A 16,264-nucleotide genomic window follows, 5' to 3' on the forward strand; every position below is an offset into this window, starting at 1 on the left:
CGGACTTGATGAACTTGATAAATCATGATTTCGTAAAAAATTATGTTTATGACACGTGGTTGTTAAAAGAAATGAAAATATAATTCTTAGGTAAATACATAAGGTAATACAACTATTTTATAAAAAAAACAATTCAGTATAATTATTATTTATTTAAATAAATTACTTTACGAAGATTTAGTAAATAGCAAAATGTTATTTTTAACTATTAGCACAATACCGTGTACCAATTACCATGCATGCTGCTTAGTGCTTACATATATAAAATAGAATAACTGAGTATACATTATACACATTTTGTATCAAATAACATTGCAATCATAGATATTAGATGGGAATATTCATTTAAAATTATTTTTAAACAACTCTTTATTAAACTTCGATGGGGAGCTGAGAAGTTATTGTTTTTACAATGATGTGTTTTTTTTAAACAATTTTTATTTTTGTGTCTGAACCCACGACATCTCGTAAACCGCTGAACCGATTTCTTCGTGTAGCAACTATATAGATCAGAAATCATAACTGTAAGGGACTTTAGCAGGTCAAAAATTTAAAAAAATCACCCCTTCCCCATCAAAATCGAGAAAAACACCCAAAAAATTTACAAATTTTTCAGCTTAAAATTACGATGATCTAAAACTTTTTAAAAAATAGTCGAAAAAGTTCCAAATCGATAAGAATTTTTCTTCAAACATAGTTCACCGATAAAAATTAACAAACCAAAAAAATATCATAAACCCTTTCCCCTAGAAGGGATAGAATTTTTTTCTTTATTTCACTTTTTCAAGCAAAGTTTCAAAGAGTTAGATCTGAAAATTAGACCGAAGGTAGATCTAAAAGGAATCTATAACATATACAAATATTTTAAAAATCTGTAGTCAAATTTTTTTTTTATTAAAGAAAAACACCAAAAATAGGGTAAATTTACACTTTGGCCGTAGTCAGTTTCTAGGTTGCTGTGTGTGAGTGAATCAACAGTCAACAGGTAATGAAAAAATTTTCATTATATTAATAATTACAATACTATAATAATTACGATATACGGGGTAACTATGACAATACATTTTTATAGACAGACGATCAACCCCTATCGTATCCACTCTGCACAAGACTAAATATTAAATGATAAGTACATTATTGCTGGTCCCACGATTTCTTCTAAACCGCTATGACTGGTTTGAACATACTATCCACAGATTCGCATCGAAGCGTTTATTTAAAAGTGATTTTATCACTTTCAGTTATAATAAAATCTGTAGACTTGTGACCTCTCCGTCCCCATTATGCCCTGACCCCACTGTACTGGCTTTAACTGTTTATATTTTTAGTTTACAAAATTTACAAAAAAAGTTAAAAATAAAAATACATTATTTCATTAGCACATAAACATTACAGTACCTTGTTCAAAAACTCCACTACACTTTGTAAAAAATATGTAAATAGGTATAGGTCTTAAATTTGTTAATGCAATACCATTATAAAAAAAAACCACTATGAATATTGAATAATGAGTGATAACTAGAACAATTTGCAGGATCTGTCCTAGCTAAAAATACATATTATACTCTATTCCAAATAAGAACAAACCTACGCGGAGACGATAACTTTAATTACCACGTTTATATACAGTGCTTAATGCACATCAACAAATCATCAATAGAACGGGTTTATGAAATTGATTTAAAGAGGTCCAGAAGAGGAATAGCAAGTCCGAATTAGTTAACAAAAGATCCAATTTTATTTGGAAAAGGAAACATTTGTAAGCGTTCATTATCAACATAATTAAGTAGGGTTTTGGTATAATAAAAAACGGAGTTCATTTTAATTGGCTGATAATCTGTTTTAATAACCTTACAAAATAATATTATTATCGATTTTTTATAAAAAAAAAAAGTTATTAACAAAAAAAAAAAAAAAAAATAGGAAAGCCCACCTTGCTAGCTTGCTAATTTTCCATTAAACATATTTTACAAAATAAATTGTTATTCAAATTCAATAACCTCCCTAGTAGCGAATAAGCAAAAAAAAATTAAATTGTTATTTTGGTATTGGTAACTAAGGCAATGTACAGACAGACATGCAAACGGAGTTATAAGGTGTCTAAACTTATATTTAGAAACCTTAGAAAATAAATGATTTATAACATACAATTATATACATGTGCCATACAATTAAATTTAAATACTTAATGTAATTACACGTTTTAGTTTTAAGTATTATTAATTGAATACAATACAGTTTACAGACTACACTTTACCCGAAAATAGGAGCTATATTTTACATATTTTGTATGAATAATACCAAAAATCAATACTAAAAATCTGTGAATAGTATGTTCAAACCAGTTATAGCGGTTTAGAAGATATCGTGGGACCAGCAATACTTTAAATTTAATATTTAGTCTTGTGCAGGGTGGATACGATAAGGGTTGATCGTCTGTCTATAAAAATGTACTGTCTTAGTTACACATGTATCGTAATTATTAACAATATATGAAAATATTTTCATTAACTGTTGACTGTTGATTCACTCACACACAGCAACCTAGAAACTGACTACGGCCTAAGTGTAAATTTACCCTATTTAAGGTGTTTTTCCTTAATAACAAAATATTTGACTACAAATTTTTGCGAAAATTGTCTTTGTTATAAATCCATTTTAGATCTACCTTCGGTCTAATTTTCAGATCTAAATCTTTGAAACTTTGCTTAAAAAGTGAAATAAAGAAAAAAATTCTATCCCTTCTAAAGGGAAAGGGTTCATGATATTGGTTTGTTAATGTTTATCGATAGTACTATGTTCGAAGAAAAATTCTTATAAATTTGGAACATTTTCGACTATTTTTAAAAATGTTATAGAGCATCGTAATTTTAAGTTGAAAAATTCGTCAATTTTTTAGGTGTTTTTCTCGATTTTGATGAGGAAGGGGTGACTTTTTTTAATTTTTGGCCTAATATTATATCTTACATGTATGATTTCTGATCTATAGAGTTGATACACGAAGTAATCGGTTCAGCGGTTTACGAGATATCGTGGGTCCGGACACAAAAATAACAAATAAAAAAATAAAAATAAAAACACATCATTGTAAAAACAAGAAGCTAATATATTCAGTATTCATAGTAACTTTTTAGTATCTCGAGTAGGTTTGTAAATTGTTGACTTTTTACAACGCCCGCTACTCCCGGCAGGGAAAAATCTATGGCTTATTTGTACTTCGAATATTGCCGCCCCATTAATGACTTTAATAACTTGGCAACAGTGTATACTTAATCCAATCAGTCCCCGCGAATATGGCCTAGATCCTAACTTAAAAATATTTTGAAAATTTATTAAAAAATTATGTTATTAAGATCAAATAAAGTTTCTTTATATAAAAACCTAATGAATGATGTTGCAAACAATAACACAAATTTGGCGCCGGGGTATTATCCTTGATTTTGAAAGTCATGTTTCGAGTTCTATAAATATATTCTATATTACTAGGTCAATAGGTATGAATGTTTCTACACACATTTAAACCAATAGCCTTATCGTATCATGATATATAGTACAGTATTTTTATTTAAATAAGGACATATTTTAAAACATTTTGGCGAGTATTCAATAGTTTATTTGAACAACATAACAATATAGTATCATTATATTATTGATAAACCAACTACGCATTTAATAATATAATTCATTTGCAAACAAATCAAATACTGTTAAAACTTAATTAATTGCTCAAAAACATCTGTTTAGTTGAAACATATAGGTACAAATACTTACATATTATATACTTTTTTCTCAAATCTCAAGACATTGATGGTACGAGTTTACTGCACATGTTCACGAGAGCATATTTTTGGAAATTCTTTTTTATAAAAATTGTAGCATTATATATAAGTATCTATAATAACCTCCTACAAATTGTGTACAAATAATTGAATTGATAGATCCGTAGTTTTAATGTTAGAGGTAGAGACATATTTTAGTACATAATGACAAGGACCATTATTTAGTTTTTATTTATTGAAGTTATTTTGTTCCTAGAAGATACCAATTTAGACCTAAAAGTTAGATAAAATTATGCCTACTTAGAATGATCGGATTTTAATTGTGTATACAAAGTTGAGCTCATCGATCTTTTTTCCAGGTTATTGTGGAACTCGATTTCTAAAGTGTTATAATAATTAGACTATAGATATTCCAGGAAAAAACATGATAATAATATTGTGCATAATCCGCAAAAACAAAATGTCGGACCCTTATCAGCCCTGGCCTAAGTTTCCCTTCTGGTTATTCTGTGGGTTTTATTACTGATAATATAGGTTACCAGATAAGAGTTTCTTATCTTTCACAAAAGCAAAAATGTTGATTAATGAATAACAAAAACAATAATTATTAATTTTTTAGTTTTAAAAATTGCTTAAAAAAAATCTAGCTTGAAATTTAAACAGAAAAAAAACGTTTAGTTTTATAATTTATTCTTTTAATACGAATAAAATAATTGAACACGGAATCGAACACAAAATTTATAATGGTAATATTTTGTATACTTATTTTATTCTATATAGAAATATTTATGTGTTTATTATTAATTAGCTAATATATGTGTTTTGGTGTATGTTTATGATTTAGTTTATCAAACTGGTAGTAATAGTTTTACTTTGTCATAACTATTGTAAATGCATAGTTATAAGTAGGATAATATAATATAAGTCCAAGGGAACTGAAGTCAATTGATTTCCGGAGTACTAAATAGCCAGTCTTGCCTTATTTGTATTATTTAGAAACTACCAAGTTTATTTAAGCAAAATCGTGTTTTAGTTGTATAATTTATGGATAAATAATAAAATTGTGACATCTTTCTGTGTGCTAAAAATAATGATTTTGGAACTAGCCGTAAAAAATGTTACCAAAATTGTCAGTTCTTGAGAAAAAAGTATTACTAATTGAGGATGATTATAAAAAAAATGAAAAAGATCTTTATATTTTAAAATCAATTTCAATCAGAAGAACAACAATATTTGCCTAATAATAGTGTAATAAGCGGTATTTCATCTACCGTTAATGAATCGTTATCTAATTTTGTCAAAGCTACTGACCAAATATTAAGTGTTGATGTAACAAATGAAGATATCAACTGTGTTTTTTGAATGAAATATAAAAATCAACTTGAATATAGATATTATAAAAATTAGAAAGAATGTCATTCATGGTTCTGATTCATTTGAATATTATATATATATATATTTGAAGAAACCTTATGATGCCTAAGAGGCAAAACCGGTAGTTACATAATAGTAATTTTATAATACTCCTAGAGAGAGATCGCCCATTTTTTTGTTTATACACAATTACAATACAAAAAAGTATTATACCTTTATTATAAAAAATGGTTTACCTAATATATTAATAAAGTACATTATTTAGAAGACGGTTGATTTCAATTTCTTTTTTAGTTACAAAAGGATGTCAATTTAGATAATACTCCTAAGAAATGGATGTTAGAAAAACACATACAATTTTTGCAGTCCTTTGGTAAAGATAATCATCAATATGTAAGTAATAATTGTCTATACAGTTTTATATCATTTTAATAAAATGTATTGCCTTTAAAATATGTTCATTTGTGTTTAGGAAAGCAGTATGATGGAATTCCTCCGTATGTCTGGTATGTACTGGGGACTAACAGCATTATATTTAATAAATGATGGCGTTATACCAAAACAAGATGAAATATTTGTATATATAAAAAGTTGTGAACATAGTTGTGGTGGTTATTCTCCAGCTCCAGGTCATGATCCACATTTGTTGTATACTCTTAGTGCTGTTCAAGTAATAACTATTTACGGATAAAAATAATTTATTTAAGGATAAAATATAATAAAATCTAGAACTTTTTTTTATATAGATTGCTTGTATACTTAACCGTGAAACTGATTTACCAGTTGACAAAATTGTATCGTATGTTACCCAACTACAACAAGTTGATGGTAGTTTTACTGGAGATAAATGGGGAGAAATTGACACTCGTTATTCGTTTTGTGCATTGGCTTGTCTATCTTTATTGGTAATTAAAAAACTTATTATTTAATAGTATTCTAAACATATTTTAATTGTTACAAAATTGTATATGTTTTAGGGAAAGCTCAATGAAATTAATTTAGATAAAGCTGTTGAATTTATCAACAGTTGTCAGAATTTTGATGGAGGTTTTGGTTCAAGACCTGGTGCAGAAAGCCATGGGGGTTTAATTTACTGTTGTATTGGAGCACTATCTATTGCTGGTCGGTACCTAAAAATCTTTGTTACAGTTTCTAGTTTTTTTTTTTTTTTTTGTTATTATTATTAAGCTACAATTGTGTTACATGCAGAAAGCTAAAAAATATAAAAAATTATTGGTTTTTGTTTTTACATTTTTTACATTTTGTTTTCTATATTTTTGTTCCATTTCACAGGTAAATTAGACTTGGTTGATGCTGATGTATTAGGTTGGTGGTTAGCTGAAAGACAACTTCCATCCGGTGGTCTTAATGGTCGTCCCGAGAAATTACCAGATGTTTGTTACTCATGGTGGGTGTTTTCATCATTGAACATTTTAGGACGAGACCATTGGATAGACAAAGAAGAGTTAAAAACGTTCATACTTGCTTCTCAGGTAAAATTAACAATAAAAAGAAATTTACTGACATTGATCATTTTTTTAATATGTTTGATCACAAATTTCATATAGGACAATGATGGAGGAGGATTTAGTGACCGACCTGGAGATGAGCCGGATCCATTTCATACGCTTTTCGGTCTTGCCGCGTTATCTCTCATGTCCTATGATAAGATTTTACCCATAGATCCTACATATTGTATGCCAAAAAGTGTGATTAACCGATTAGGCTTGAAACCTCAAATTCTGCCACGTCCGTAATTATCTTAATCACATCAAAATAATACTTATTATTATTATTTTTATGTCTTTTTACTCGAAAATGTATGCTAAGTCAATAAATTATTTATATATTATAATTTTGTATTGTTAAAAGTTATAATTGAGGAGTATGTTTTGCAAAATACTATAGTACTTAAAAAGTAGATATTTTCTTTGCGAAAATAGCATATTCTTAGGATCTATTAGCATTCTAGTGCTTAAACTGAAAGGGAGTAGCAGGAGATCGAAGCACCTCTACTACTTTCTATTTTTATTTTTACTGCTTACTGTCCTTTTAAAACTCCTGTCCGTTAATTACCCTTAGTTACCACCCACCTATCTCAACCTCGAACCACCCATGTACCCCATCTGATTTAAACATTGTATCAATCATTATTTGGCATGAAAATGAATAATTACATTATGAATTTGCTTAAAAACCCTATCTTCTTATACAGTTTAGAGTATTAAATCTGATTTCTACTTACTCTTTAACCTAGTATTGGAATATATGTACTTTTTACTCCATGACAGGCTTATGGACAGAAACATAGACAATTCTCTTCATCAAATAATTACTATTTGATGAATAAATGAAAATACATGTGACAAATATTATTTGTCTATGGATTGAAAGTATCTAAATTCACTTCCTTTTACTTCTAAAACAAATGATTAAAAAAACCAAAAGCCCCACTCCAAAAAATAAAATTAGATAATATTCTGGCTTATTTCACTATAACAATTACATAATACTTAACTCTTTCTTTTTAAAATTTCCATATTCTGACTTTCCTTTTATATTATTTAAAAAATGAAAACACTGTGAAAACAATAATTTCTCAGCTAATGATCGAGCTAATAAATTACCTTATATTTAATATAAATAATTAATTTCTGTACTATGCTTATAAGTACACATTTTTCAATAAAAAAAAATACCTTATAGGTATAATTTTACTAAATTTTATTTTAAAATAATTATTGAAAAAAATATGTACACTTAAGAACGTACAAAGATAGATTTGTTGTATGTAAAAGTTACAACAAATTACAACATACCCCAGTCTTCCTTGATCATATCTGATCCTTTTTCTCCTATCATTATTGCCGGAGCATTTGTATGAGCAGCTGGTATCTCGGGTATTATTGAGGCATCTATGACCCTTAAGCCTTTTACTCCGTGTACCCGTAGTCTTGGATCCACAACAGCTGTATGATCTCCAACGGGGCCCATTTTACAAGTTCCAGATAAATGATAAACTGTAAAGCTAATTTGTCTGACAGAGCATTTCCAATAGTCATTTGAATCAAACTGGTATTGAGTACAACCAGGCAATGGAGTATTCAATATTGTAGCGTTTAACTTCTTCATCGCATCAGTTCTTAACATTTTTTGAAATAGTCTGACTCCAGCAACAGCCACGTCCAAGTCAGCCTCGTTCGAAAAATAATTAGGGTCAATCAATGGATGATGTAGTGGATTTGCATCATTTAACGATATACGCCCTTTACTTTTAGGCAACATAATCATTGGCAGTACTACAAACCCGTCCATGTTTTCCGTTGGTTTGTAAACTTTGTCGTAAACATCTCTTCTTAGTCCAAATAGTGTGTGCACCATGTCATCAGAAGAATATAAGCCAGATACTAATAATAATTCTAAATTAGGATAACCATCGGGGTCGTTTGGATTGTTAGTATCATAAAACGCTAGAGCTTCTGTACCGCCTGGTACTGTATACGGTCCATTGTGATTTGTCATGTAGTTCAAAAGATTCTGCGGATTTCTCATTAGTTTGCCAGACTTTAAAGATACTGTATCATTAATCAAAACTGTTAAACTACCAAGAGCTACATGGTCCATTAAGTTTTCGCCGACGGGTAAATCTTTTACAAGAGGGATACGTTTATCTTTCAAGTGTTTTTGCGGGCCTATTCCTGAGAGCATAAGTAATTGAGGAGAATTTACTGCTCCGCCTGAAACAATTACTTCTTTCTTAACGTAAACTCTGTACTTTGTAAGGCCGATCAAAAAATCAACTCCAATAGCTTTTTTAGTTTTTTTGTCTATTAATATTTTTGTAGCCATGCTAGATTTTTTAATTTCTAAATTTGGCCTACTACTTGCTGGAATAATAAAAGCCGTATTTGTGCTACAGCGACGACCATTTTTCATGGTAGCCTGAAATCAGTTTTACATACCATTTGGTATTAGTCAATAGATAAAATAAAAATTATTTAACACATTATTTTACTGAATTTCCACGGGGATGCCTACGAATTATAATTTTAAAAAAGTAAGGTCGCCAGAAAAAACGGGAAGCACTGGGGTTAGTAAGTTGTTCTCTGGGTTTATACGAATATAATAGGTACCCAACTAAAAGCCATACAGTGATTTTCAGAAAAACATTAACTTATAAGTGTAAATAAACTATATTGATGATATTTTTAATGTGTAACAATTATATTTATTACAGATAAAAAAAAATTGCAAAAAGTTTCAAAAAAATGTGTTAAATTTAGTGAGTTCTAAGGTAAACATCGTATTTTATTGCACCAGCTGTACAAAAACCATCAATAAAAGCTTGATCAAATTTCCTAACATCAGGTATATAATAAAGGCATTCAGCCAATAACAAGCCTAAAAAAACTAACCTAAAAACCTCATATTAAATCTATATAGGAAATAAGAATTCGGACAAAATTAGATTTTACTAGCTTACTAAAAAAAAAAATGCTCATCAATAATTTAAATTTTACTAGTTACAAATTGCATGCATTCAACTAAACAGGTGTATTGTGGTAACTAAAATATAAAACTATATCAATCTAGTATCTAGAAAAATGTAAAATTTATTAAAAAATTACCTGTAAATAATTAATTCCGATTTGATGTTTGCCATTGTAGTCAATAATTGGTAATCCGATTTCGTTTCCAGAATCCACAAATGCTTTAGCAATTGGAGTTCTAAAAGGTACATTATTTATCGATAATAATCCATTATGACCATGATATCCTGGATCAGGCTGTGAAAGCACAGCATTTTCAGATTTCATAAAATATTTCAGGACATCCTTGTAGCTCCAACCTTAAAAATTTATATAAATAAAAAAATTAGTAAGAGCCCTTAATTCTGCATTACATTTATATTGAGTGTACTATGTTGTGTATTATAATAATTTGCTGTCTAAACTCACCAGGATTGCCCATTTTTTCCCAATTATCGTAATCCCTCCAATTACCTCTGGTGTATATCATATAGTTCAAAATGCTACATCCGCCCATCACTTTTCCTCTAGGAAACTTGCATCGCTTTTCTTCAAATCCTAAAATGTATAAACATCGGTATTTTTTATGCCATAGTTTAGTAGTGGAACATACGATTTTTACCTAAACATGAATTGTTCATTGGCACCGTTTTATACTTCCAGTTAATTGCCGTCGTTTGTAATATTCCGGCTCCTGCTGGTAAATCCATAAAATAATTTGCATCGTGGCCAGCTTCAATCAACAATATCTTCCAGTCACTCACCTTAAAAAAAATATATCAAGCCGTGCTCAAATAAATTGTGGATTTTAACTTTCTACAATCATATTATATTAAAACAACGGAAATTTACTTCCGACAGTCTGTTAGCTACCACGGCTCCCGCGCTACCAGCACCTACTACCACAAAGTCGTAACTTTGAGGAAGAACGTGGGCATGGTCATCACTGAATTGCCAAATTTCATTATGTTCAGAATCCGTTGATTCAGAATTTGAAACCAAAAATACTATCCAACAGAAAATATAAAACATTTTTTTACGAAAGAAAACCACTGTAAAACAAGTCCCTCTATTGTACAACTATTACAAACACTATAAAGAAGTGAATTCCACTAAAAATTAATAGTTTACGATATAGTTCCGAAACTCGTTACTAAATATAATATCATTAGTAGCCGCGAACAAAATAATATCGTAACATTCAATAATCACACACACATATATATATATATATATATTTATATTTACCGCTTGATCACTAACTGCTATATAGGTACACAGATGGATAGATTTCAACAAAATCCTTTGTTAAATACTTTCGCCCTTCCACTAATTTGCTAGTCACGGCCAACATTTCATAATATTCTAATGCATTTTTTTAGATTTTCCAGACCCATAATACATTTAATGTCGGGAAAATACGATTAGTGTCAATTACGCATTTTAAAACTAGTAGGTACGCTATTAAATCTGCATAAAATTAATTTACATTTGATTATATCCTCAGTTGATGACGTATAATAAATATATATTAATTTCAAATTAATGTTTAAAATAGTTATATTTACCCATACACAATATAAAACAGTATTGTTTTTGTTTATAATATACGCTTCAAGTTGCTGTAATCGGGTTTAAAACGAAATATATAAATATATATATATATATAGTGCAACAAAACTCTAAATTAAACATCTTAAATATGTACAAATTTGTGACGTCCCTCGAATAAGCAGAATTTGTGCAGGGAACGTATTTAAGTTTCCTAGTGGATACCCTACTTTGGATTAGGTATAGAATTGTTTGAATCCCAACCTATTAGCGTTAACCAACATTTTCTTTAAAATTAACTTTTAACATAATATTATAATACAAAACTTGTGTTTATATCCAGCTTCTTCTGAGATGCCTTGCAAATAGCACACTCTGCAAAATGTTTTCCCGTAGCATAAGTTCACATATCTTTTGGGTATTCCCAAAATTACCATTGTCTTCCAAAGCTCTTCTCTGTCTACACTAACATATGCCTGCTTGTAATCCACAAAAACCAAATGCAAGTTTAGTTCCTTTTCAAATTCGTAATATTTTGACATTATTTGTCTTAGTGCGAAGATATAGTCTGTTGTGTATCTTGTGGTTGCATACCTAGTAATAAGAATAAAATATTTAAAAAAATGTGTAAGCACAAAAAAATATACACTAGGGTATAAGCGTATTTCGGTGTAATGCTTAATAATTTTTTAAGACGTTTCGATTTACGGTTATAAACGAAACTTTAATTGTTAACCAACGCGGTAAGAACTAAGGTCTAAGAAGCTAGCGCAGTAAAGTTGAAATAATGCTTCGATGTAATTTTGAGAATAGTATAAGAAAATATATTTTATATTTTATACTATAGTCTGTTAAAAGAATCTATTTGGAGATCAAAGAAAAGGGGTATAATTAAACATGCCAAGCATTAGTAAAATAAAACTTATAAATATATTTGTTCGGATTTTCAACAATAAAACCATATAGTTTCAGGAAATCATTTTTTGTAAGTAGTTTTACTGAATATATTTTTTTTTTAAATCGACCCCGTTACGTCATTATAAGGATTTTTAATACGGCAGTGTAGCTAACCACCAACGTTCTTTATAATATATATATAGTTATATATATATAACTATACAGTATGCGTTGTTATAAATAATACTGTACTAATTAAGGGACTTTTAATAGATTTTAAATAACACCATAAAAATACTATTAAACCATAATAACTCTATTCAGTTGACGTAACCAAAATAGGTTAAATATTACCCGCTAGTGGTACGTAAAATCGTATACGACATCATTATTATAGACAAGAGATTATGATATGAGACAGAAACGATATTTTAATGAGTTGTTGAATTAAGAGTTTCGAATAAAAGTATAAGAGGAAACAGAATGGAATGAAGGGTTAGAAAATCAAATTAGGGAACACTAATTAATACTTACTTGCCTGGTAAACGAAAAATGTCAATTTTGTCGCTTATAGTAACAGTGGTAAGTATTTTTTATTTGATTCTTAACAAAAGCTAAATAATATGTACGCTAAAGCTATAGAAAAACATTCTGTCTGATCTGGGGCCAATATGCCGATAGTACGCCTAACGAAATAAACACCTAGTTGCTGCTAATTAATACATTTACAAATTTGTAATTATTTTTCTACAATATGTATAATATTATTGTCTTTTATATAACATATTTAAATACAAAAATATACATACTCGTATGTGTTATATATTTAACAGTACCTATTAATTGATTATGATTGGCGTGTCCATTGAAAAATGTGTATAATATACTATACGTATGTCCCATAAGTAAATACCTATATTCCGGATATCCAAGACTAACCAAAAACTAATAAATCCTTAGATGGGATTTTTTTCATAAGAACCAAAATTTAGGAAAGCATAAGTAAATCATAAAAAATATCACAAATCCCCAAAGTATAATTATCACTATTAATATGTACAAACAAATAATAAGAAATTAACATAATAAATAAACAACGGATTACTAATAAATGATGGTATAGGCCGGCTTTCGATAAATATTTATGTACCTATATGATACATGCATGAAGAATCACTAATAATTACAAATACTAAAAATCGAAAAACAATATTTTTTAGCTTTTCGTTAAATCTAAATAAGATATTTATTAATTAATTGTGTTTTCAGGTTATAATAACATGTTTGAGTTTGCTGCTCAAATACTATTTATAACTTGTATAATTGAGAATTAGTATCCATCGACGTTTATTGATGTTGGTTGATATACTGGTGTCTCTCTATAACAATAAAGTTCGATTAAGTTTTTATACAGCATATACGTTTTATAGAACGTAATCAAATATTAATAACTAGTATTATTAAAAATATAAAATGTATCGAGATAATACAGAACAATTTTATTTCTGGATTATGTTCTATAATATTCTATGCCAGTAAAACTCTGAAAATGTTAAAAATTATTTAGACTAAAATAAATAATAATTTATAAAAGCAGTTGAGTCTGGAGTATTCTATTATGTATTTTGCAAATATATACATTTTTTTTGGTCTGTTTATGCAAGCGAGTTTATCTCGCTTTATAAATACCTATCTTACCTATTTGAAAACTGACTATATATTTAAACCTATTTGTCAGTCAATTACTTTCGTAAAAATCTTTATTGGTTACCTAAATGTCTAATTGCTTTGTGGTAACTATGATTCACTGACGATGAGTAAATATCACGTCCGTATTGTTACATTATAGCCTTGAGAAATTGACTGTCATAGAAAACTGCTGCATCGGTGTATACATTAACGTACACATGCGTATTACACACATTTATATAGCACGTAAAATAAACATTATTAAACTTAAAACCCCGTAACCTTATCGGGTGTAACTCATTTTGAGTTTTTTTTAGCTTTCAAAGGTTTCTGTGTAGGTACTTAAGTGTTAACATCCAACTCGGACAATAGAGCAAAAAGTATTCAACTAATAGTTGTACGCCAAGAATAATTATAAATAATCACCTTAACTGAAATTCATGTGGAAGAGGACCTTTGAAATTTAACATTCTATGATAGTACGATAGTGAATTTTTCTTCCGTGCACAGTACATCATAAATGCCATTGTAAAAGGTACAGAAAGTATAACTCCAATTAGTATGCCCACGAGTAGTACACCATCTCTTTCCGGTCGATGGTTATAGAAGTCCAAACACCGCAAATGGTAATGTCGGTGATCAAGGTCCAGAATTGACACTCCTCTCATTTCTATGGGTTCTTGGCAACTGAAAATCAATTAGAACCAACGTTTTCCACCGATAATATTTAAAATATGTCAAGTGGTAGCTATTTACGTAAAATCTTTAAGAAATTCGGCATGTCTTGCTTCTACCATAGGTGCTAGAGTTGAAACAAGCCACTGGTTTTCACAATCACATATCCATTTATTCCCCTGTAAATTTAGGTCTTGCAACGTATCCCACCTACTTAGCAGACGACTATCCAGATATCCTAAAGAATTGTGGTTTAAATATAACTGAAAAGAAATCTCATAATTAGGTACATAGAATCCGTGGTCACGATTAACGCTTTTAGGTTTTAATCGAAATACCTATAGTTAGACACGTGTGTGTGATATGATATATAAAAAAAAAATATATTATTACTTTGACAATGTGTGGCCATTGTTCTCCCTCCGACCCATCGTGGGCTTCGTAACTAAATGCATTGGGCGCAATCGAATGTAATTGAAGGTTGTGGGAACAGTAAAATTCTTCTAAATTTGTAAGAAGACTAAAGGCATGTTCATCGATAGTGTTCAAATTTGGCATGTGCGATAAATGAAGTATCTTTAACCAAGACATTTTTGGAAAATTTCTATGACATAGATTTTTTTATAAGCGTTTTGAATTTTTAGTAATTTCTGTAAATTTTACAAGTATTGGTCATTGAGTTGATATACTAACGAGATGTTTTGAATTGGGTTATAGCTTAAATCCAGTCTGCGTAACATGTGTGCTTCTGCCAACTCTCGTGGAACATGATTAAACATATTTTTCGATAAATTTAATGACTCTAGATATCGAGGTGTATGTAAAAAGTGTTCAGGAAGATTTTCCAACGATGTATCTGTCAAATCCAAATTCTAGGAAAATGATGCAATCATTCGAATGTGGAACAAATCAAATCGATTTTAAAAATTGAATCTTAATAAAACAATACTTTCAAGAAAGGAAGCGATGATAGTGCAAAACTGGTTGATCGGTCTATGACTTTAAACGGATTTCCCGCGAGCGTCAAAGACGATAGCGTGCTGAGATCTTTGAACGTATTCGCCCGTAGAGAATGAAGTCCGTTGTTGTTCAAATTTAAATGCTTCAAAGACGTGTGAAATGTCGATTCGGCTTCTTGGTTTGTCTGTAAATGAAGTTTTGGTTGTTCGTTAGATTAAAAACGTGTACAAGTTATAACTTAATGTTCCGAGCGAAGCAACCCTGAGTAAACTCACCTTGAAGATGTTCGAATCTAAAGTGTCGGGAGTCAAAGCGTTATAGCTAAGATCGAGGTCTATGAGAGAGTGCAAGTTTGCAAAGGCGAAATCGTCAATTTTGGATATGCGATTGTGCTGAAGCGACAAATACTTCACTTTAGAAGGTGGCAGCTGTTGGACGTGGACGATATTGTTGTAGTCGAAATGTATTATTACAGCCTCGCTCAGCGCTACTTCGTGGTTCCATAAGTTTAATATTTCAATTTGACCTTTGTCCGAACAGTTGACCGAAAAGTCAGTACAAGTGCACGTATCGCATAACTGTGTACCGTCACTGACCACGTTGCGTATTAGAATTGCGATTATTAAAATACTAATGAATAATTCCTGGGTCGGCCTGGAAGACATAATGCCGCCGTGTAATTAAATCAACACTAATTTAGTACACACGTAAAATACCTCGAATAAAACTACAATAATTTTCACGTATATTATAACGACTAGGTACCAACTAATGATTACTCATAGTGCGTTAATACTTACTAGTATAATG

At 29.7% G+C, this 16,264-nt stretch overlaps 3 protein-coding genes across 4 annotated transcripts; 1 reads left to right on the forward strand and 2 right to left on the reverse strand.

Moving 5' to 3' along the window:
- The first annotated feature begins 4,361 nt into the window (after positions 1-4,361).
- Positions 4,362-7,008, forward strand: LOC126845654 (geranylgeranyl transferase type-2 subunit beta). Its single transcript, XM_050584446.1, has 7 exons — positions 4,362-4,525; positions 5,448-5,546; positions 5,626-5,823; positions 5,900-6,058; positions 6,131-6,275; positions 6,447-6,646; positions 6,722-7,008. The coding sequence occupies exons 1-7, from the start codon at positions 4,523-4,525 to the stop codon at positions 6,908-6,910; spliced, it is 993 nt and encodes a 330-aa protein (XP_050440403.1). The 5' UTR covers positions 4,362-4,522; the 3' UTR covers positions 6,911-7,008.
- An 850-nt stretch (positions 7,009-7,858) lies between these two features.
- LOC126845774 (glucose dehydrogenase [FAD, quinone]-like) lies at positions 7,859-13,124 on the reverse strand. Of its 2 annotated transcripts, none has more exons than XM_050584662.1 (6): positions 11,251-13,124; positions 10,535-11,152; positions 10,305-10,446; positions 10,112-10,240; positions 9,782-10,002; positions 7,859-9,095 (listed from the first exon to the last, which is right to left on the reverse strand). In XM_050584662.1, exons 2-6 carry the CDS (start codon positions 10,712-10,714, stop codon positions 7,962-7,964), a joined length of 1,806 nt encoding a protein of 601 aa, XP_050440619.1. In that variant the 5' UTR covers positions 10,715-11,152; positions 11,251-13,124; the 3' UTR covers positions 7,859-7,961. The 2 variants fall into 2 exon arrangements, with proteins under 2 accessions (XP_050440619.1, XP_050440620.1); XM_050584663.1 differs by having other exon boundaries at positions 7,860-9,095; positions 10,535-10,689; positions 11,668-13,124.
- Positions 13,125-13,331: 207 nt separating this feature from the next.
- Positions 13,332-16,264, reverse strand: LOC126845775 (leucine-rich repeat neuronal protein 2-like). The gene is made up of 7 exons (XM_050584664.1): positions 15,730-16,264; positions 15,444-15,638; positions 15,188-15,366; positions 14,888-15,098; positions 14,576-14,757; positions 14,246-14,506; positions 13,332-13,509 (listed from the first exon to the last, which is right to left on the reverse strand). Exons 1-7 carry the CDS (start codon positions 16,117-16,119, stop codon positions 13,461-13,463), a joined length of 1,467 nt encoding a protein of 488 aa, XP_050440621.1. The 5' UTR covers positions 16,120-16,264; the 3' UTR covers positions 13,332-13,460.

The sequence above is a fragment of the Adelges cooleyi genome, unplaced genomic scaffold, assembly GCF_023614345.1.
Source record: "Adelges cooleyi isolate 19-005CV unplaced genomic scaffold, UGA_ACOO_1.1 ACOO_flye_CR_arks_rails_tigmint_CR_PRNA_8, whole genome shotgun sequence".
Taxonomy (NCBI): Eukaryota; Metazoa; Arthropoda; class Insecta; order Hemiptera; family Adelgidae; genus Adelges; species Adelges cooleyi.